Source organism: Leptodactylus fuscus, chromosome 6, assembly GCF_031893055.1.
Source record: "Leptodactylus fuscus isolate aLepFus1 chromosome 6, aLepFus1.hap2, whole genome shotgun sequence".
In the NCBI taxonomy this organism is placed as follows: domain Eukaryota; kingdom Metazoa; phylum Chordata; class Amphibia; order Anura; family Leptodactylidae; genus Leptodactylus; species Leptodactylus fuscus.
The window spans coordinates 10,240,750-10,263,046 of NC_134270.1; the positions used below are offsets into that span (position 1 = coordinate 10,240,750).

At 46.6% G+C, this 22,297-nt stretch overlaps 1 protein-coding gene across 2 annotated transcripts; it reads right to left on the reverse strand.

Annotated features, from left to right (window-relative positions):
• Window positions 1–480: 480 nt before the first annotated feature.
• RPL38 (ribosomal protein L38) lies at window positions 481–5,611 on the reverse strand. 2 transcript variants are annotated; one of them, XM_075279369.1, is made up of 5 exons: window positions 5,596–5,611; window positions 5,390–5,414; window positions 4,507–4,567; window positions 2,898–3,020; window positions 481–548 (listed from the first exon to the last, which is right to left on the reverse strand). In XM_075279369.1, exons 2-5 carry the CDS (start codon window positions 5,390–5,392, stop codon window positions 523–525), a joined length of 213 nt encoding a protein of 70 aa, XP_075135470.1. In that variant the 5' UTR covers window positions 5,393–5,414; window positions 5,596–5,611; the 3' UTR covers window positions 481–522. The 2 variants fall into 2 exon arrangements, with proteins under 2 accessions (XP_075135470.1, XP_075135469.1); XM_075279368.1 differs by lacking the exon at window positions 5,596–5,611 and adding an exon at window positions 5,546–5,594.
• Between the last annotated feature and the right edge of the window lie 16,686 nt (window positions 5,612–22,297).

A 22,297-nucleotide genomic window follows, 5' to 3' on the forward strand; every position in this document is an offset into this window, starting at 1 on the left:
ACAGCGGAGTCTTAAAAGGAATTTCCCAAACTTGTACCACCATACAGATACCCCACCTGCCCTGTACCCACAGCCTCCTCCTATGTGCCCTCGCACCCCAATAGGCCATTACATTACATGTGACTGCCCGCTTACTAGTGCGGACTACATTTCCCAGGTATATACCTTGCTTTGTGTGCCGTCACTGCCGCCCCGGCCATTACCCCTGGTCACCCCCGCGCCATCTGATCAGCCTTTATAACTGAAATTGCAGCAAAACCCCAGCACTTTGTGGTCGTGTCACAGTAACCGCAGAATGGATGGCCCCAAGTGAAGACCCCGAGAGGCTGCCATGTGTGATAAGACCCCTTTATTGTAGGGCCGATACCAGAGGACCCTCTGCAGACTGACAGGCCTCACAGAGGACCCCTTTAAATAAGATGAATACAGCTCATGAGGTGGTGTGACCCCGCTCCTCACACATAACCACAGGACAGCAGAGGATTTTTATAGTTTTATTGTACAAGAGACCGGAGAGCAGATTTACTTCAGTTCTTTCACAGACAGACCTGCAAGAGAATAAAGGAGAGTCAATGACAAGTGCAAGGAGACCTGACAACCGGCACTACACCGACTGCAGCAGAGCAGAGAACTCACTTTACCCCTATATTATACCAATTTTTAAACAGAGGGGCCAATCTTTCTATAACCCCCAGCACATGTGGTGCTCAGTGGTATTCCGATGGAAACTTCACAAAGGTCCTTTTAAGTTTAGGGTAACACATTCGGCGTATAGAAGCATAGTGTGTGAAACAGCTTGACTTAAAAAAAATCCCAGTTTCCAATTTAGGTGACCCTAAAGCACCCCCTGTATATTGTCTGCACTACATACAGCCCGGGAGGGGGGCAATGGGGTGCAGACAGCGAGACCTGCACTAACTAACCACCAACATTCACCAGACATTAGCAGCCGATACCAAAAATTCCACTATGGACACCCCTGTAAGCCTTTAAAGGGGTCCCATCATTAAAACTCAATTTTTTGTCCCTAATACGTAGGAATAACCATAAGAAAGTCTATTCTTCTCCCACCCGTAGATGTCTTCTCCGCGCCGCCGTTCGATAGAAATCCCGGCTTTCGTCAGTGTGCAAATGAGTTCTCTCGCAGCACTGCAAAGTTGACGGCGCATGCCCGGGCCACAAGAAAATGGCCGCTTATACAGTACCATTTTTCTTGTGGTAGGCAGGCATGTGCAGTTGGCTGCCCGAGGCCTAGAACTTTGGCACCAGAATAAGACGTTGAGAGAGGCCGTTACTGAAGAAGATGGAGGCGTCGCTGGAGAGTTCTCTAGCAGCATTGGGACCGCCCCCAGTGCTGCGAGAGAACTCATTTACATACCAAAGAAAATCGGGATTTCTACCAAACGGCTGCACAGAGTAGACATCTAAAGGTAGGAGAAGAATAGACTTTCTTAAGGCTATTCCTACGTGTTAGGGACAAAAAAACAAAACAAGAGTTTTAATGATAGGATCCCTTTAAGGACACAAGGTAGTTTGTATATTAACACTCTGACTTTCATATTTTCCTTCCCCACCTTCCAAAATTCACAACCCTTATTTTTCTGTCGACCTAGCCATGTGGGGGCTTATTCTTTGCACTTTTATTTGGCACCATTTTGGGGTACAGGTTTTGATTCGCCTGTAGTAACTTTTTGGGGCGACGGTGTATAAAGACCCCACAAATCTATCATTTAAAGTGTTCACTGTCGGTCATTTTTGGACTGAGCGATTTTCCCAGGGTCACCGTACCCCGACACCTATAAATTTACTATTTTGTTGACTGAGACGAGCCAGGGCTCTATTTGTGGGGCCACTTGTAGTTACTATAGGTACCAGTGTTTGGTATGGAGGACTTTTTATCACTTTCTGGGGTACCAACGTGACCAAAATATGTTAAAATATATACGGCAAGGTGCAAATTTTTATGACGTTCACTGTAAAGAATACACAAGACTAATTTTGGATAGTGCAGACTTGTGTGGACACGGCGATACCCGGCACGTTTGCTTACATGATGTGTTTGAAAGTAAAAATTTTAACCAAAATTTTTGGGATTCCTATAATTTTCTGACTTTGTTGTTTCTGTCGACAGCTTTCCCCTATGTGGTGCAGCAGAGATACGCTATGAAGCAGATTACTATTATATTGGATCTTGGGAAGGGGTTGAACATTTGATTTAATTTTCACTTTGTTCCATTAGGTGCCCAGATCACAGGATCGTCTGATAGACTACACTGCAGATTATTCCTACAGCCAGCCAATTCAGAGGAAAGATGGCAGCCTTGGGTCCTCAACCAGGGCCTGGCATTGCCACAGCAGCACACTGGCTGCCCCCAAAGTCAAGGCATAGGGGACCATAATAGTGACAGCAACAAATCGTCTCAGCTGTAAGTTACAGCCAACATATTGCTTAAAGAGAAGCTGTGACAGGACAATGCTCTGTGATCTGTAGGTACCAGGTTACAGAGCAGCCATGTCCAAATCTGTGAGGAAAGATTCAATAGTACTTCTATTTTATTCACTGAAATCTCTGTTCTCTTTGCTATACAGGGAGACCATGAGTGACCGCCATCCTCCCCTCTAGGACTGTGTATACAGAGACAGCAGTCACCGATAGGACCAGTCACACACAGTGCAGGGAGTTAACGGTTAATACAATACAATTGCTTTAAGTGATCTGCCTTGCATTTACAGTACAGTCATCCCTCCATGGAAGGGCCGAGGACCTGATACAGTAATACTTGGATATAAGACCGGGTCAAGCATACTGTCACCAGGGCATCAACTTGGCTTCTGCACCCAAAGGTGTCATTTTCTGTCCATTGAGTCCCTGCTAGATGAGCCCTGCACTCACTCACCTGGGGGAAGAGACTGCTTGAGCTTCTCTGCCTTCTCCTTGTCTGTGATGACCAGTGTGTACAGGTACTTGCTGCAGCGAACCTTGAATTTCACATTGTCCTTGTTCTTCTTAATTTTGACAGCTGGATAAAAAGACACCAAGGTAAGTATACATGTATACAGACAGGAAGGGTTGTTATGGGCGTGTAGTAGTAGAAGGAGTAGAGATGAGCGAATTGTTCCCAATACCTCGCTCCCATAGGAATGCATGTAAGCGGCTAAACAAGGGGTTAAAGGGATTCTACCATTAAAACCTCTTTTTTTTGTGGATAAGACATCGGAATAGTCTTTAGAAAGGCTTTTCGTCTCTTACCTTTAGATGTGATCTGCGCCGCGCCGTTCCTTAGAAATACCGTTTTTTACCGGTATGTAAATTAGTTCTCTGGCAGCGATGAAAGCGGGCCCCAGTGCTGGAAATGCGATGGGGGCGTCCCCACTGCTGCTCGAGAACACGATCCTACGACGCCTCCATCTTTGGCTGGATCTTCCCCTTCTCTGTCGTCTTCCTCCTGAGTCACCTCAGACGCCTGCGCAGTTGGCTCTGCCAGTGAGACACCAGCAGAGCCGAGTGTGAATGCCGGCCGGCGGCCATTTTTGGGAGGCCGCTCCTGCATTGCACTACAAGAGCAAGAGCGGTCTCCCAAAAATGGCCACAAGCCAGCATGCACAGTCGGCTCTACTAGTGTCTCGCTGGCAGAGCGAACTGCGCAGGGGTTGGAGGTAACGCAGGAGGAAGACGACAGAGAAGGGGAGGATCCAGCCGAAGATAGAGGCGTTGCAGAATTGTGCACTCGAGCAGCAGTGGGGACGCCCCAGTTCCAGAGAACTAATTTGCATACTGGTAAAAAATATTATTTCTAAGGAACGGCGTGGCGGAGATCACGTTTAAAAGTAAGAGACGAATAACCTTTATAAAGACTATGCAGACGTCTTATCCACAAAAAAAAGGTTTTAATGGTAGAATCCCTTTAAGCGCCGGCCGCTACAATGCATTCCTATGGAGCGAGGTATTCGAATCAACTAATAAGGACCAGGCCGCAACATGCATGACATATCCAATATACCGCCACATGTGCTTGTGCTGCCTAGTGACTGACCATACCAGAACCAGCCATGTGACCGCGCCTCTAATACACAAAATCAGCCCCTGTATAGTCAGAATTTGTGTTTTGTTCAGAGAGAGGGTGACCTGACGCAGATGTGGTCTGTTGGGGCACCCCAAGAACTGAGACTACAAAAAAAAAAGTGGACATGACTCGAGCCGAGGCCCCCACTGACTCCTTTATGGGAGTGCTAAGCAACAGAAACTGCATCCGGGAGCAACATATTAAAATTTAGAGGTTCGTCTAGTCCAGGGGTAGGGAACCTTCGGCTCTCCAGCTGCTGTGAGACTACAACTCCCAGCATGCTCCATTCACTTCCATGGGAGTTTCAAGGACAGCAGAGCCAGTATGCATGCTGGGAGTTGTAGTTTTGCAACAGCTGGAGAGCCGTACGTTCCCTACCCCTGGCCTAGTGTGATTATTTTAGTGCCCGTGCCCCCCGGCAGCCCCCACACCCGTCACTTACACTTGGCATCCTTTCTCCTGGCTGTCAGCAGGAAATCTTTTATCTCTTCTATTTTGCGAGGCTGAAAGGATAAAAAAAAGTCACAAGTAGTCAGACACCGAACCGCAGGTCACATCACCCAGCCGCAGAGTGACGGCAGCCCCACTGCTAGCCACCATGCTGGGAGTTGTAGTGCTACAAAAACTGGCCTCCGCTAGCACAGCACATTGATAAGCAGCACAGATCTATACTGGGACTTGTAGTCCGCATGATCTTCCTTATTCTGGGACGTGAGCAACACAGAGAAGGACTGCAACTCCCAGCATGCACATTACTAGAGATCCAATAGACACTCTGAATTGGAGTCCGGGGCAATTAGAATTGTAAGTACTACTAGTCCCAGCAAGGCAGATACATGACCTTAATTTTCATGGTACTGAGATATATATATATATATATATATATATATATATATATATATATATATATATTATATACACACATATATACATACTACAACTCCCAGTATGCTCACTATCCACTTTACAAGCTAAGGATTGTGCTGTACATCATCGGGAACCATTTCATCGGTGTAGGACTACAACTCCCAGGATGCCCACAGCCCAATAACATACATGAAGATACCCTACAAGCCTATTATACCACATGAGGAGACTACAACCTGCAATATCCACCCTACCACCACTCCCAACACGCTCACAGACTCCATTCATTATACATTCCACTGCACAGACAAGTACTACAACTCCCAGCATTGCCACCACTTGTACAGCAGGACAGATGAAGTAACAGTGACACTACTACATCCCCCATGTGACGAAGCACGGCACAATGCTGAGAGTTGTAGTTCCACACCCACACTAGTAATAGAAGGGGCACTCACCATGCTGCAGATGTAATCCCGGGACCTGCGGGGGGAGAGACACAAGAATCAGAGACAGTAATAGCCCAAAACACCTGAGCCCACCCCCAAAATACTCCCCCACAACGACCGCCAAGTCTGCCGGGCTACCCCCGAGCACCGCCGCCCCCCTCCTACCAGCACTGTACACCGAGGATGGAGACGGATTCTCCGGGCCCGGCACTCACCGCTGTGTCGCTGGGAACAGGAAAAGAAAGGATCGTCACTTCCGGAATCTGAGACTTAAACCCGAAACAGCGGCCGGGGAGGGACAAACTACAAAGAAACGCGAATGGACCCGGAAGTAGGCACGTGATCACAGTAGTGTCTGTAAGTCTGTGAATGAAGCAATAAAGTTGTTACAAATTATATTATTATTATTATTATTATTATTATTATTATTATTATTATTATTGATTATATAATAATAATAGTAATAATGTTTTTTCATAACTAACTCCTTAAAATATATAATTTTTATTGCACTTTTCCATCACTATATTCTGAGAGCCGGAGCTTTAAGAGGACGATTTTTATTTCGTTTTTGCTCAGTTTGCTTTCTATCCCCCTTTAGGACATGACGATTTTCCATTTTTGTGTTTTTGTTTTTTACACCCCTTTCCAAAAGTCATAACATACCCAACCATCCCAGAATCCGGGACTGCCCCAGTCGGTGGGCGGTATAGCCCAACCGGATGGGGACATTATACTGTGGGGGCAGCCAGAGGGGGACATTATACTGTGGGGGCAGCCAGAAGGGGACATTATACTGTGGGGACAACCAGAGGGGGACATTATACTTTGGGGGCAACCAGAGGGGGACATTATACTGTGGGGACAACCAGAGAGGGAAATTATACTGTGGGGGCAGCCAGAGAGGGAAATTATACTGTGGGGGCAACCAGAGGGGGACATTATACTGTGGGGGCAGCCAGAGAGGGAAATTATACTGTGGGGGCAACCAGAGGGGGACATTATACTGTGGGGGCAGCCAGAGAGGGAAATTATACTGTGGGGGCAACCAGAGGGGGCATTATACTGTGGGGGCAGCCAGAGAGGGAAATTATACTGTTGGGGCAACCAGAGAGGGACATTATACTGTGGGGGCAGCCAGAGGGGGACATTATACTGTGGGGGCAACCAGAGGGGGACATTATACTGTGGGGGCAACCAGAGGGGGACATTATACTGTGGGGGCAGCCAGAGGGGGACATTATACTGTGGGGGCAGCCAGAGGGGGACATTATACTGTGGGGGCAACCAGAGGGGGACATTATACTGTGGGGGCAGCCAGAAGGGGGCATTATACTGTGGGGGCAACCAGAGGGGGACATTATACTGTGGGGGCAGCCAGAGGGGGACATCATACTGTGGGGGCAACCAGAGGGGGACATTATACTGTGGGGGCAACCAGAGGGGGACATTATACTGTGGGGGCAACCAGAGGGGGACATAATACTGTGGGGGCAACCAGAGGGGGACATTATACTGTGGGGACAACCAGAAGGGGGCATTATACTGTGGGGGCAACTGGAGGGGAATGTTATACTGTGGCCCCACCAGAATAGGGACATTATAATGTGGGTGCACCAGGATGGGAACATTATAATTTGAGAGCATACTATATCAGGGCCACTATAGGGGTGTTATACTGTGTGGGGCACAAAGAGTGGAAGTGGGTGAGACTAGAGGTTCGTCTTACTGTGCATAAATTTCTCTGCAGCCCCTTGAAAGTTGGGGGGGGGGGGGATGCATAACTTTTTTACTTTCCCATTCACAGTCATGTTAATAATGATTTAGCTTTATTCTGCTGGTTAGTACGACCGCTTTTTCCCCCCCATTTTTCTTGGGAGGCCCAGTGATGAAAAAAATTCAGCAATTCAGCCATTTTGGGTTTGGCTTCTTGACCTCCTCAACTACTTATATGCATTTTGACATTGATAAGTTGTTTGAGGAGGTTGCGGCGGACATTGTGTACAAGTACAGTGCCGTATATATGGTTACTGGGCCCCTTTAACACATTAGTGGGCTCAATGTAAAGGTGTCATAAGTGGGTCCCCCATCAACAACACTTAGACATATCTTCCAACTTGCAGAGGACACAAGGATGAATCAGTCGTGGTGTGCACAGCTTATATTTTTTATGTTATCTATGCTCCTAGCCCTGTCCATGTCCCCTTTGACCTCATCCATTCATATCATGTCCCTTTTTGCCCCAACACAGTAACAATGCTCTTCGATTTTTAGCACACTGTAACCATACCTCCACTACACAGTAGTGGCACCCACATAGTACAGTGTTGGCCAAAAGTATTGGCACCCCTGCAATTCTGTCAGATAATACTCAGTTTCTTCCAGATAATGATTGCAAGCACAAATTCTTTGGTATTATCTTTATTTAATTTGTCTTCAATGGAAAACCACAAAAAGAATTGTCAAAAAGCCAAATTGGATATAACTCCACAGCAAACATAAAAAGGGTGTGGACAAAAGTATTGGCACTGTTTGAAAAATCATGTGATGCTTCTCTAATTTGTGTAATTAACAGCACCTGTTACTTACCTGAGGCACCTAACAGGTGGTGGCAATAACTAAATCACACTTGCAGCCAGTTGAAATGGATTAAAATTGCCTCAACCTCTGTCCTGTGTCCTTGTGTGACCACATTGAGCATGGAGAAAAGAAAGAAGACCAAAGAACTGTCTGAGGATTTGAGAAGCAAAATTGTGAGGAAGCATGAGCAATCTCAAGGCTACAAGTCCATCTCCAAAGACCTGAATGTTCCTGTGTCTACCGTGCGCAGTGTCATCAAGAAAGTGTAAAGCCCATGGCACTGTGGCTAACCTCCCTAGATGTGGACGGAACAGCGCCTCAAATGTGGGACTGTTCCACTGAATCCACGATGACTTAGTGGAGTCTCATGCTCAGTATTGGTATTACAGTTCAATCCCAAATATCTTGATTATTTCTAGAAGTCTGTGAGAGAGTGAAGGGTGTGGTCTGGGAAGACAGGTATGTCCCAGCCAGGCAGCTAAAGGGTGTATGGTAAAGATTCACACCAGGGAGGTCAGCTGACTAATCAGGCCCTAATAACAGTCCGTGTGTGTAGACTAGCAGGGTGGCACCATACTGACAGAGCTGAACTGTACAGACCGGACCTCCAAAGCAGGTACTGTGCCACCCGTTGTTATTGCCAAGGTGGGAGACTGGTAGCCAGTCTCCTGTATAGTCAGGGGAAAGTTTCCTTACATTTAAGTTAGTTTCTCAGCCGAGAAGGGTTTTGTTTTGTTTATCCTGTGGCTTTGCAAAAGCAGTGTATGCGCTACATGTGACTAAAGCCTGAACCTGTGTGCAAACCAGTGTCTGTGTCCCTGTTTCCTGACTTCCACAAACCCCTCACTTGGGTGAGGACAGCCGACATTTGTGACACGTATCCCCGGCTTCCTCGTACAGGACTATCAGCGGTTTTGTTCCTCGCAGGTGCCAGGGAGGTAAAACTGGTGAAATGATCTGTCACAACCAATACAGGGCTGAATCCATCGGGCGTTTCTTCCGCAGACGAATAATCGATCATAGATAATCCTAATGGACAGGGGGTTTCTCTGGGTAGTACAGGGGGCGCTATATGTTAGCCTGACCACATAAATATTATGGTGCGTACGTAAATCAGGATTGATGTGATATGTAAATGACTGCGCTCTGGTCCATGGGGCTGACACATAGGGGCGGCGTTGCTCAGCCAAAGGGCGTTCAGGGGAAGTCAATAGATTTTATGGCTCTTGGTTAATTTTTCATCATCCGGAGTATCCGCATAAGACATTTAAAGAGGAATTCTACCTAAAATGTCACAGTCCGATCTACGTAGATAGCTACATTTCTTAAATAAGGGGAATGTCAGATACCCCCTAGTTCTTTGTTAATAAAAATACAGGCTCTGAAGAGTTAATGAACGTCTCAGGATTTCACTGGATATTACAAAGTCTGTATTTGTTTAGGTAGGGGGAAGGCGACCATATTTTTGGGATCTTGTAACAGGGACGGAGGAGAGAGTGTGTTACTTTACATGACGTATTGTATCACCACCTAGTGGTCATTGTTTGTCCTGCAGGTTCTTTCTTTGGCCAGTATTTTGGGCAGTCACATGACGCCCATAGGGGGTTCGTGCATAATACGCATTGGGCATTTGGTGAAGCATATCCGCCGCTAGTGCTGCGTCTGATTCACTTGAAGTCACTTGAGTTTCATTGCATTTATTATTGAATCCTGACAAATAAGGCTTAAAGGGATTATTTGGGGGTAACAATATGAAATGACTAATCCTAAGGTTCCATCATCAGTATCAGTTCAGTGGAGATCCAACAACTGGCAGCCCCGCCGATCACCGATTGGCTGATACACAGAAAATGGAGCAGAAAGCAGACAGCGCTGTCCTCCATGTAGTGGCCAGATCAGGGTATTGCAGGTCAACTCTCATTCACTTCAATAGGATGCTGCCTCTCTGCTTCCTGCTCCATTCTCCATGTGTATTGGAGATTGATGGGCATGCCTGGTGTCGGACCCCAATGATCTGGTATTGATGAGCTATGTCGGACCCGCAACAATAAACAGTCGGGTGTATGGGGCAATTACAATATAAAGGGTCAGTGTGTTAGCCATGAAAAACAAGGCTAGCAAACTAACAATGCATAGTCATAAGACCTTAAGTACCAAAACATACTGACCGGAGTCTAGGGCAGGCAAAAGGGTGTTGACAACTTTCCTATTGCTCTAGAACACTTATAGATTAATGCTAGCTTACCTGGTGGTCAAGGTACTAAAGGGGGTCAATGCCAATATCCTTACTGGTCTAGTGTATTGTAGTGATCATTGCTAAAATCCCTGGTGATCTAGAGCAGTAAGTGTTTCATGTCAGAACCTCTAGTGGTCAATGGCGAGGACAAGGGTAATGTCATAAGGCTGGGTAATCTAGAGGAAGGGCTAATGTCAGCATCCCTGGTTAACAATGACAGGGGAGGGGTTAATGTAATCATCTCTGGTGGTCTAGAGTAGAAATGGGCTAATGTCAGCATTTGTGGTCCATAATAATAAGGGATTAATGTCAGCATCCCTGGTGGTCAGGAGCAGAAAGGGCAACATCCCTGGTGGTCAGGAGCAGAAAGGGGCAACATCACTAGTGGTCATGGGAAGAAAAGGGCAACATCCCTGATGGTCAGGAGCAGAAAAGGGCAACATCCGTGATGGGGGGCAGAAAAGGGCAACGTCCCTGGTAGTCAGGAGCAGAAAAGGGCAACATCCCTGGAGGTCAGGAGCAGAAAAGGGCAACATCCTTAATGGGGGGCAGAAACGGGCAACATCCCTGGTGGTCAGGAGCAGAAAAGGGCAACATCCTTAATGGGGGGCAGAAACGGGCAACATCCCTGGTGGTCAGGAGCAGAAAAGGGCAACATCCCTGGTGGTCAGGAGCAGAAAAGGGCAACATCCCTGGTGGTCAGGAGTAGAAAAGGGCAACATCCCTGGTGGTCAGGAGCAGAAAAGGACAACATCCCTGGTGGTCAGGAGTAGAAAAGGGCAACATCCCTGGTGGTCAGGAGCAGAAAAGGGCAACATCCCTAATGGGGGGCAGAAAAGGGCAACATCCCTGATGGGGGGCAGAAAAGGGCAACATCCCTGATGGGGGGCAGAAAAGAGCAACATCCCTGGTGGTCAGGAGCAGAAAAGGGCAACATCCCTGGTGGTCAGGAGCAGAAAAGGGCAACATCCCTGGTGGTCATGAGCAGAAAAGGGCAACATCCCTGGTGGTTAGGAGCAGAAAAGGGCAACATCCCTGGTGGTCAGGAGCAGAAAAGGGCAACATCCCTGGTGGTCAGGAGCAGAAAAGGGCAACATCCCTGGTGGTCAGGAGCAGGAAAGGGCAACATCTCTAGTGGTCAAGAGCAGAAAAGGGCAACATCCCTGGTGGTCAGGAGCAGAAAAGGGCAACATCCCTGGTGGTCAGGAGCAGAAAAGGGCAACATCCCTGGTGGTCAGGAGCAGGAAAGGGCAACATCTCTAGTGGTCAAGAGCAGAAAAGGGCAACATCCTTGGTGGTCAGGAGCAGAAAAGGGCAACATCCCTAATGGGGGGCAGAAAAGGGCAATATCCCTGGTTGTCAGGACAGGTTAATATAATTATCCCTGGTATTCTACAGTAGGGAACAGGTTCATTCCAGCATCTCTAGTAGTCGGGAACCGTAATGAAGTAATATCAGCATTCCTGGTAGTCAGCAGGGGTGTAGCTATAGAGGTTACAGAGTTTGCAATCACTACCGGACCCAAAGACCTGTTTATAACATAAGACGACACCAGTATTATAGATTGCTCCAGGTAAGTAGGGGTGTTAGATTTTTGCACTGGGGCCCAGCAGGTTGAAGTTCTGCCTCCGGTAGAGTTAATATACACATCCCTGGCAAGTTATTGTCGGTGAAAATGTAAACCCATCTATGGTCTCTTGGTATCAATTACGGGCAGCCTGGACAGTTACCATTCGGTTGACAACACTGCCCACACACAAATCTATATCTCACATCTCTCCATCTCTGGAGACTCAAGGATCTTCCAGCTTCAATCAATAGACAAAACTTTATTTTGACACCTTGCTGAAGATTTTTTATCATTTATGAGGAAGCTGTCATGTCCGATCATCTCCCATAGTAGGATGGAGCCCATGCGTCCTCCTCATACCTCCACAATGGTGAAGTCATCATGTTTGGATTCTTCTTTCCAGATCCATTGATGGCCTCTAATTGTCAGGTAGGCCGAGAACTAAATATGTCAAAAATAATGGAGTTTTGGAAAGGTCTCCAGAGATGTGAACTGACGGGTGTGATCTCAACCACCTGCAAAGCCACCAGACTAATATATTCTTAGTGTCAGGGTGAAGGTGTCAAGAAGACATAAGTGACCTGATTTCAGTTGACTAACTTGATGTAATGTCAATATCTCTCCTAGATCGGTAAGTCATGATTCCCTACAAGATGTGAAAAGCTTTTACTTTGAGCAATTTTCCGTCTTATTTAAAATAGGAAGACCTGAGCTATAAATATAAGATGCAACCACAGCCAAGACCAAGACTAGAAGATGTCTGAGGTTTCTCTATAAGGTCCATCAACTGATCTTTTCCATCTCTGTGGCCAGTGCCACCAAGCAGATTAACATGAGATTCTGGAATCCTTAGTCTTTTTGGAATGAGGAATTACTTGGTACATCATCAGTGATGTCAACATTTGGACTTGTTGGAAGACTTATGTCCACCATAACTCAGCTACCCAATAGCTATAATCAATGGTTGACCTGTTGACCACTGATCCCTTACCACCACCCAATCTATCTTTTTAGCTCCAACTTTCAATTCTCCTATTCCAGAATTCCACCAGTTTGGCATCACCATGTACTAAAACGTATGACTGGTCACCACCATCCGTCTCATTTGGCGTCTTCTCTTTCCTTTGGACCCTCATGTTGTGCCTTTGTCATTCCAAACTGGAACTCTCGATTCGTATCTTCACTTGGGATCTCTATACTTTTCAGAAGACAAGTGAAGAGTTGTTTGACATATCATCCATGATGAACCTACCTCCGACCATCGTAAGAACTTCCTCGATATTTGGACCTCTTGGATGACCTATGTCTACCCCATCTCAAGTACACAAGAGCTCCTATATGTGAGGCCTTCCACTGAGCTAATTTTTGTCTTTTGATCCTAACCCCAATCCCAACCTTGACCTTAGCCATGCCTCTTGATTTTGCCTTCACCTTACAACTTTGATTTTCTCACCTGATTCTTTCTGGCTTTGACCCCCCATCTCGTCTCCTGATGTAGTTAGAGCATACAGACCACGCTGCCGGTGACAACTCCTTGTTCCAAACTTTGCTTCCTTGGAAGGAAAAAGGGGTTGGAGTAATTGGAGATTCCTTAAAGTGTCTTAACATATTAGGTGAACGCCCAGGTATCTGGCAGTGGTTTACCCCCTATTGTGAATACGTGCATGTTTGTCCAAGTGAGCATGCATGTGTGTTTGTAAAGTTTATAATCATGTAATGTATGAAAAACATTGTTATCCTTAAAAGCTGAACGCTAGATATACTTGCTTACGCTTGAAACTGGTATAATGTTATATGATAAGATGGCGCCTGCATCCAGGATGGGAGCAAGAAAAACAAATACTTGGCTTGCTGCCAGAAGACATCTCCCCAAGGTTACCACGTAGGACCAGGAGTAGCTGTATATATATGGCAATGCTGAAACTTTTTCCATTTGATTGAGATATCCCATACCAATCAGGAATGAGTATGAAAACTTACGTTGTTGTTATATCACTTCCTTTCTCTGCTACTATTTAACCCCACGTTGTTTTAATAAAAGTGCGTCAGGACATATTCCTTAGCTGAGAGAGGAACGAATACCAACACAGAGTGGTGTGACTTCTTTACCGCCTGGCACTCAGCCTAATTAATTAGTACGACGACAGTTACCCGGGATTATTGGTCAATTAGTCATAAACACGGCTTTGACCTGATTATGTTTGGGTATAGCAGAGGTGCCCAATACGTCAATCGCGATCTACCGGTCGATCGCAAAGGACGTATGGGTTGATTGTGGGATGCAGCCAGGGATCCCCGGTGTCTGCTTGTTCACAGTGCAGGCTGAGAGTCGACTCTCCCTGCGCTGTGAACAAGCACTCCGGACACTTGCAGGCCGGGCAGCAGCAGCTCCGGGGGATGACGCGCTCCCCGCTCTTAGGGATGGAGGGATCCGGGGTGCTGCTTGTTCACAGCGCAGGCTGAGAGTCATCTCCGGACACTGGCAGGCGGGGCTGCCGCATCCCCAGCCTGCCAGTGTCCAGAGATAACTCGCAGCCTGCGCTGTGAACAAGCAGACACGGGGGATCCCTGGGCGGCCACAGAACGCCGCTGTCTCCTGCTCTCACGCTCCGCCCGTCCCCGCCCATATACCCAGACCCGCCCACAGACACGCCCCCGAACCCGCCCACAAGAAGTGGGTAGTAGATCTTTTGCCTTGGTCAGTTTATAAAGTAGCTCACATGCTGAAAAAGTGTGATCACCCCTGGGGTATAGAGGGCTATCTATTGACTACCCAGACGGGCACCTTTAGACTCTGTACCTCACCTCAGTCAGAGCCAAACCTATTGTGGTGCATGGATCAACTTCTCCATAGAGAACCATAACAGGAACTTTCCCGAATACTGTCCGATAGTCATGACTAATTCTTCCACTTTTGGACCTCTTGAGTGACCTATGTCCATCTTAACCCAACCCCGGTGAGAATAATAATAGGAATTTACCTCTATATGTGAATGTTTCCACATGGACCTCTTGGGTGTTAAGTCCATCTACACTTCCGTAAATTCTCTGTATGACATCGGCTGCTGTTTTTGTGGGTATAACTAGCAGCACCCACCGACGAAGATATACACCACGGAGCGGCAACTGATCAGCAAGGAGTTAAAAAGAAGTCATCTTAATTGTTGACTGAAACATATTTGGAAGACGATTCTTTATTACCTTAAGACTTGTCATACCTTGACAGACCTTGAGGAATTTTCAATTGTCTTCATTCGTTCCGCAGTGGAAAGTAATCTATATAGACTCCTAATCAGCCATAATCAGCCGTGTCAGGCTGCCTGCAGTGTCCTTGAATTATTACCAAGATGGATGTACCAAAATATCTTCCTTCTTCATCTTAAAGGGGTTGTACAAAAGTAGAAAAACGCGACTGCTTTTTTCTGAAAAACAGCACCGCACCTGTTCTCAGAGTGAATGGAACGTTCCGCAATACCACGTATAACCTGTAGACAAGTGTGGCAGTGTTTCTGCAAGAAAGCAGATTTTTTTGCAGTCCTGTGCACCTCTTAAAAAGATCAAATTTGCTACCAATGGTCATCTATCAAAAATGACCATTGATTTAATGGACATCCACTGCAGACAGCTACTGTTCACTTAGTATGGCTCAGGCTTGAGAATCTTAAAGGGATCCTATCATTAAAATGTTGTTTTTTTTTCTAACACTTAGGAATAGCTTTAAGAAAGGCAATTCTTCTCCTACCTTTAGATGTCTTCTCCGGTAGAAATCCCGGTTTTCTTTGGTATGCAAATGAGTTCTCTTGCAGCACCGGGGGCGTCCCCAATGCTGCGAGAGAACGCTCCAGCGACGTCTCCATCTTCTTCTGGAACAGCCTCTCTCCGCGGCTTCTTCCGGCGCTGGGGTCAAATTTTTAGGCATGCGCAATCGGCTCTGCCATCGGGCCTCAAGTAGAGCTGATTGCACAGGCATGTGGCCATTTTCTTGTGGCCGCTTACCCCAGCTTACTGGGTAAGCGGCCACAATAAAATGGCACCAGACGGGCATGCGCAGTCAGCTCGAGGCCTGACGGCAGAGCCGACTGCTCATGCCTAGAAGTTTGAAGCCAGCGCCGGAAGAAGATACAGGGAGAGGGTGTTCCATAAGAAGATGGAGGCATTATTTATTAATATTTATTATTATTTATTTATATAGCACCATTAATCCCATGGTGCTTTACATTTGGGGGTTACATACAATACACAGAATATACAGGTAGATATAATACTAACAATGACTGACTGGCACAGTGGGGTAGAGGGCCCTGCCCGCGAGGGCTTACAATCTATGAGGGAAGGGGGTAGAGACAGAAGGAGAGGGGGAGACTGTACAGATGGCGGTGCGGTGATAGTGTTATTGGAGGTTGTAGGCCTTCCTGAATAGGTGAGTCTTCAGGGCCTTCTTGAATCCTGTGATTGTGGGGGTCAGTCTTATGTGTCTTGGTAAGGAGTTCCAGAGTAAGGGAGATGCACGGGAGAAATCTTGGAGACGGTTGTGTGAGGAGCAGATGAGAGAAGAGCGGAGTAGGAGGTCATTGGAGGATCTGAGGTTACGTGTGGGCAGGTAGCGGGAGATGAGGTCAGAGATATATGGAGGGGACAGGTTGTGGATGAGGTCAGAGATATACGGAGGGGACAGGTTGTGGATGAGGTCAGAGATATATGGAGGGGACAGGGTGTGGATGGCTTTGTATGTTAGCATTAGTAGCTTGAACTCAATTCGCTGGGCTATGGGTAGCCAGTGGAGGGACTGGCAGAGGGGAGCAGCCGATGAGGATCGGGGGGTGAGGTGGATTAAGCGAGCAGCGCAGTTTAAGGTGGACTGGAGGGGGGCGAGGGTGTTTGCTGGGAGTCCATGGAGAAGGGTGTTGCAGTAGTCTAGGCGGGAGATTATGAGGGCCTGGACGAGCATCTTGGTAGTTTCCTGGGTGAGGAAGGGGCGGATTCGGTGGATGTTCTTGAGTTGGAGGCGGCAGGAGGTGTTGAGGGCTTGAATATGTGGCTTGAAGTATAGTTCAGAGTCCAGGGTTACCCCAAGGCATCGGGCCTGTGGGACAGGGGTAATTGTGGTTCCATTAACTTTGATAGATGGGTCAGGTGGAGGGGCCATACAGGATGGGCTGAAGATGATGAACTCAGTTTTCTCCATGTTGAGTTTGAGAAAGCGGGAGGAGAGGAAGGAGGCTACGGCCGCTAGACAATCTGGAACTCTGGCCAGCAGGGAGGTCATGTCTGGTCCAGAGATGTAGATTTGGGTGTCATCGGCATAGCAATGGTACTGGAAACCATGGGATTCTATGAGTTGGCCCAGGCCGAGGGTGTAGATGGAGAACAGGAGGGGTCCTAGGACGGAGCCTTGGGGGACCCCTACAGAGAGAGGGCGAGGTGAGGAGGTGGTGTCCGAGTGCGAGACGCTGAATGTGCGGTCGGTGAGGTATAAGGAGATCCAGGAATGGGCCAGGTCTGAGATACCAAGGGATGAGAGAATTTCTAACAGGAGAGAGTGGTCAACTGTGTCAAAGGCAGAGGAGAGGTCGAGGAGGAGGAGGACAGAGTAATGGCGCTTGGCTTTGGCGGTTAGCAGGTCATTGGTGACTTTTGTTAGGGCAGTTTCAGTGGAGTGCCGGGGTCTGAAGCCTGACTGAAGTCTGTCAAAGAGCAGGTTGGACAAGAGATAGGAGGAGAGTTCGGAGTGGACATGCTGCTCAAGAAGTTTTGAGGCGTACGGGAGCAGAGAGATGGGACGATAGTTGGCAGGAGAGGACGGGTCAAGGGACGGTTTCTTAAGTATAGGAGTGACAGTGGCGTGTTTGAAGGCTGAGGGGAAGGATCCATTGGTTAGGGATAGGTTGAAAAGATGGGTTAGGGCTGGAGTAATGACTTCAGCATGGCATCGCTGGAGAGTTCTCTCGCAGCATTGGGGATGCCCCCAGTGCTATTTGAGTGCTGAGGACCACCCCCAGTGCTGCAAGAGAACTCATTTGCATACCAATGAAAATCGGGATTTATACGGAACGGCGGCGCGGAGAAGACATCTAAAGGTAGGAGAAGAATAGCATTTCTTTAGGCTATTCCTACGTGTCATTTTAATGATAGGATCCCTTTAAGAGAGCACTAAGAGATCTACCTCATTTATTTCTATGGACCCTCATTTTCATTATCTTTGCTGCAAGAACGTGTGCGCTCAGCAGCTTGCAGAATTGGGGCTCATGAGCTGTAAGACTTGAAGCATCACAGGGTCAGTGGAAAAATACATTAGCTGAACATGCTGGATACAGACACTGAAGAAGCAGGGAGCGATGGAAGATGTGAACTCCGAAGACTGCACAACTTGAAACGCAGCGGCTTATGAGCATTAATGAGACATTTCATGAAATATTATTGTAAGAGTATATCATCATTGCAGGATCAGTGTAAGGGGGCATTCACACTACGTAATGCCAGCGTGTATCACAGCCGTACACGCCAGCGTTACAGCAGGGCTGCCGAACACTTCCCATTCATTTCTATGGGAGCCGGCATGCGAGCACTCCCCATAGAAATGAATGGGCTGCTTCTTTCACTGCGAGCAGTCCCATTGAAGTGAATGCTCTGCTCATGCCGTGCCGTATATGCCGGCACTTCCCATTCACTTCAATGGGACCAATCGGAGGCATTAGAGCCGGTTGTCTACTGCTTAAAGCAGTAGGCGCCCGGCGTCTATGGCGGCCGCCTGGCTCCTGGGCGGTCGCCATAGTTACAGACCCGACATGCGCCGTACTATTACGGCGCATGTCGGGAAGGGGTTAATATCATGAGAGTAATTGCTAAATTATTATTTTAATTCTATAATTATTTTTAATTATGATAAAAGTGTGTGGTCATTATTATTCTACTGAATACAAAAGCTGGCACTACTACTGTGCGGTACATTACTGCCGTCTGAGACTAAGGCGCAGAATCCACGTCACAATCCGCCCCATCACAATGGAGGTCCATGGAGACCGCTAGCGATCTTTTTTCCGTGAGCAGAGAAGCAAGCTGCCCCTTCTTCAGGTGGATTCCATGGCTCATTGAGTCGCAGCGTCCGCCTCGCGGCAGCACCCTCTGGGCTAGGCCCATTCATTTTAGGCCTACTCTGGAGCGGGAAGCCGTGACTGACAGTCGGGGCAGATGTTTTTTGGTCCCAATTTTGATGCAGGACCAAATACGCTATTCCGTGCCCGTATCAACTAGGCCTTATAGAGGCATCATTGGTAACATTAGTGCATAGGGAGCTTTTTTCCATAACAATATGGACATAATATTTACCGTATATACTCGAGTATAAGCCGAATTTTTCAGTTTTTGTGCTGAAAAAGCCCCCCTCGGCTTATACTCGAGTCAGCAAAAAAATAAATAAATAATTATTTTTTTTATTTTTTATTTTTTTTGGGAGGGGGGGGGTCTATGACCAGCCACAATATAAATGTCTGGAATCTCCCATAAAATAGTGCAAAAAAAAAAAAAGATTAACAAAAAAAAAAAGTTGTAAATCCCTCCTTTCCCTAGAATACATACAAAAGTAGAGAATGACTGTGACACACAAACACATTAGGTATCCCTGTGTCTGACAGTGCCCGGTCTACTGAATATAGGGGATCTGCAGTGCGACTGTTCCATCAGGAAGGAGTTAATAGGAGCACTGCAGATCCCCTATAGTCAGCCAGGCTGAATTCCAAGTGGGGGAAGAAAACCCAGTCCTCAAGCTCAGGGAAGGGGCAGACAGACAACCAAAACACCCCCTCCCCTCCCCTTCCCCAGCAAGTACTGCACCCAAAAACTCCGACCATTTTAATTTTTGAAATTTTCCAGTAGCTGCTGCATTTCCCCCCCCTCGGCTTATACTCGAGTCAATAAGTTTTCCCAGTTTTTTGTGGTAAAATTAGGGGCCTCGGCTTATATTCGGGTCGGCTTATACTCGAGTATATACGGTACATTTGTTTTTTGTATAGCATTATTATTCATAAATAATTTTCTTGTCCCTGTAGGGAGTTGGACCTCGTGCCCCTTATCTTTAAGGGTTAGTTCACACGTAGTTTTTTTGGTCCAGATTTTGACACAGGAAGCCATGTCAGAATCCGGACCAAAATGCACCTATTGAGGGCTGCTGTGGAGCATATAATACTGTGTGGGATCACATGGCATCTGTTTTGTAGCAGCCATGCACTATTATTACATAAGCTGCTTTATATACAAGCTTTAAGCTCACACTTTCCGTCACCTCCTGTTTGTTCACTGTCTTTGCTCCGCACCTGTTATAAATCTCATCCTCATAAATGTTGCTGTCACTACCTGCTTGTTCAGTACATGTCATGCTCTATAATGTGCTCTTATACTGGTCCTGCAATGCTACATTGGAAGATCATGTCAAGTGACACAAGTAGGGGGTGGGGGGGAGATGTGAACTCTGAAATTGCATCTCATCGATTGAAGTGTTTCCAATTCCGCAAGCTTTAGAGTTAAGATTTTCCTATTTTCGGTGTCTGCACATAGAACATGTACTAAAATTGAAACTCATCAATGACAATATTGCAGACTTCAGAGTTTACAACAGTTTTCAGTCCCTGCTCGGTCAGTCTCTGTACGTGGCTTGCCTGTATATTCAGTGTCTGGACATGGCATGCTTTGCTGATGGACTCTTTTACTGTTCCTGCGATTCTACATTAGCAGAACATACCAAGTGCAGGCTCAAGTAGGGGCTGACAGGAGATGTGAACTATGAAGTCATATCCCTTCAACTTACAGTATAGGCCAAAAGTATTGCCCCCCCTGCAATTCTGTCTGATAATACTCGTTGTCTTCCAGAAAATGATTGCAAGCACAAATTCTTTGCTATTATTATCTTCATTTAATTTGTCTTCAGTAGAAAACCACAAAAAGAATTGTCAAAAAGCTAAATTGGATATAATTCCACAGCAAACGGGGGTGGACAAAAGTATTGGCACTGTTTGAAAAATCATGTGATGCTTCTCGAATTTGTGTAATTAACAGCACCTGTTACTTACCTGAGGCACCTAACAGGTGGTGACAATAACTAAATCACACTTGCAGCCAGTTGAAATGGATTAAAGTTGACTCCACCTCTGTCCTGTGTCCTTGTGTGACCACATTGAGCATGGAGAAAAGAAAGAAGACCAAAGAACTGTCTGAGGACTTGTGAAGCAAAATTGTGAGGAAGCATGAGCAATCTCAAGGCTACAAGTCCATCTCCAAAGACCAGCTTGTTCAGTGTCCGTACGTAGCATGCTTTGCTGATGTACTCCTACATTGACAGAGCATGCCAAGTGCAGACACAAGTAGGGGGTGAGGGTAGATGTGAACTCTGAAGTCCCATCTCATCTACCTCTGTGTTCACAATTTTCTGACACCCCCTGCATGGCTCTTATACTGTTCCTGCAATGACACATCGGCAGAATATGCCATATGTAGACCCAAGTAGGGGGCGACGGGAGGTGCGAACTCGGAAGTGACAGAATTTTGCAGACACTATCTGACATAAGAAAATAATTAAAAGCAGAAGCGAGAATTTCTTATCTTAAACCAGTCTTTTATTCTAATAGCAGTCGCAGCTTTTTTGTAGCGTTTTCCCACTTTTGACCTTTGTAATGCAAATGTGCGATAGCGGTTTACGCTTTTGTATACATTAAAAGTGAACTCATGCGAGAACACAAAGAGAGGATTTTTTTTTTTTCCTCACTGGAGAATTAACATAGCCGCAATATTTTTTTTTTTTGCTGAGCGTATTATTAACTATGTTCTAGCGCGAAACTAAATATAATAGCAATTATTCAAATTTATTCATAGAGCACAATGCAATTATAGAATGAAATCAATACGGCTTTTTAACTGTTGGCGATGGACGTGTCTGAAAAGCGCTTGACTCCTCGTCGAAACGTCGGCCGGCTCCATACGTCAGTAAGATGAATCCCTCGTTTTCGCATAGGTTACCGGATAACTATATGGCTTTACGTAAAGACAGCCATTAATTCTGAGGTTGACAAGATGGAAGGCAACGGTCTCGGCTCGCAGTGTACATTGGCGTCTTTGAAAGTAGAATCTGAACGGAACGTTGTGGGAAGCAGAATGGGTTTGGAAGTCAGAAAAGTTCAATATGGTAGGTGGGAGTTCGCCAGAGTCATTAAAGGGATTCTACCGTTAAAATCTAATTTTTTTTCACTAACACGTAGAAATAGCCTTAAGAAAGGCCTTTAGATGTCTTCTCCGCGCCGCCGTAATGTCGGTTTTCTTCGGTATGCAAATGAATTCTCTCACATCACTCGGTGCGTCCCCAATGCTGCGAGAAAACTCTCCAGCGCCGCCTCCATCTTCTTCCGATCTTATAATCCGCCTCCTCACAGACAAGCCTCCCGCAGAACCAGCAGGAAGCAGCATGTTCGTCTTTGCTATTCGGGATCCCTGGCAGCTTGCTGTTACGAGGGAGATTACTTTTTCTCATAGGAATGAATTGACCAGC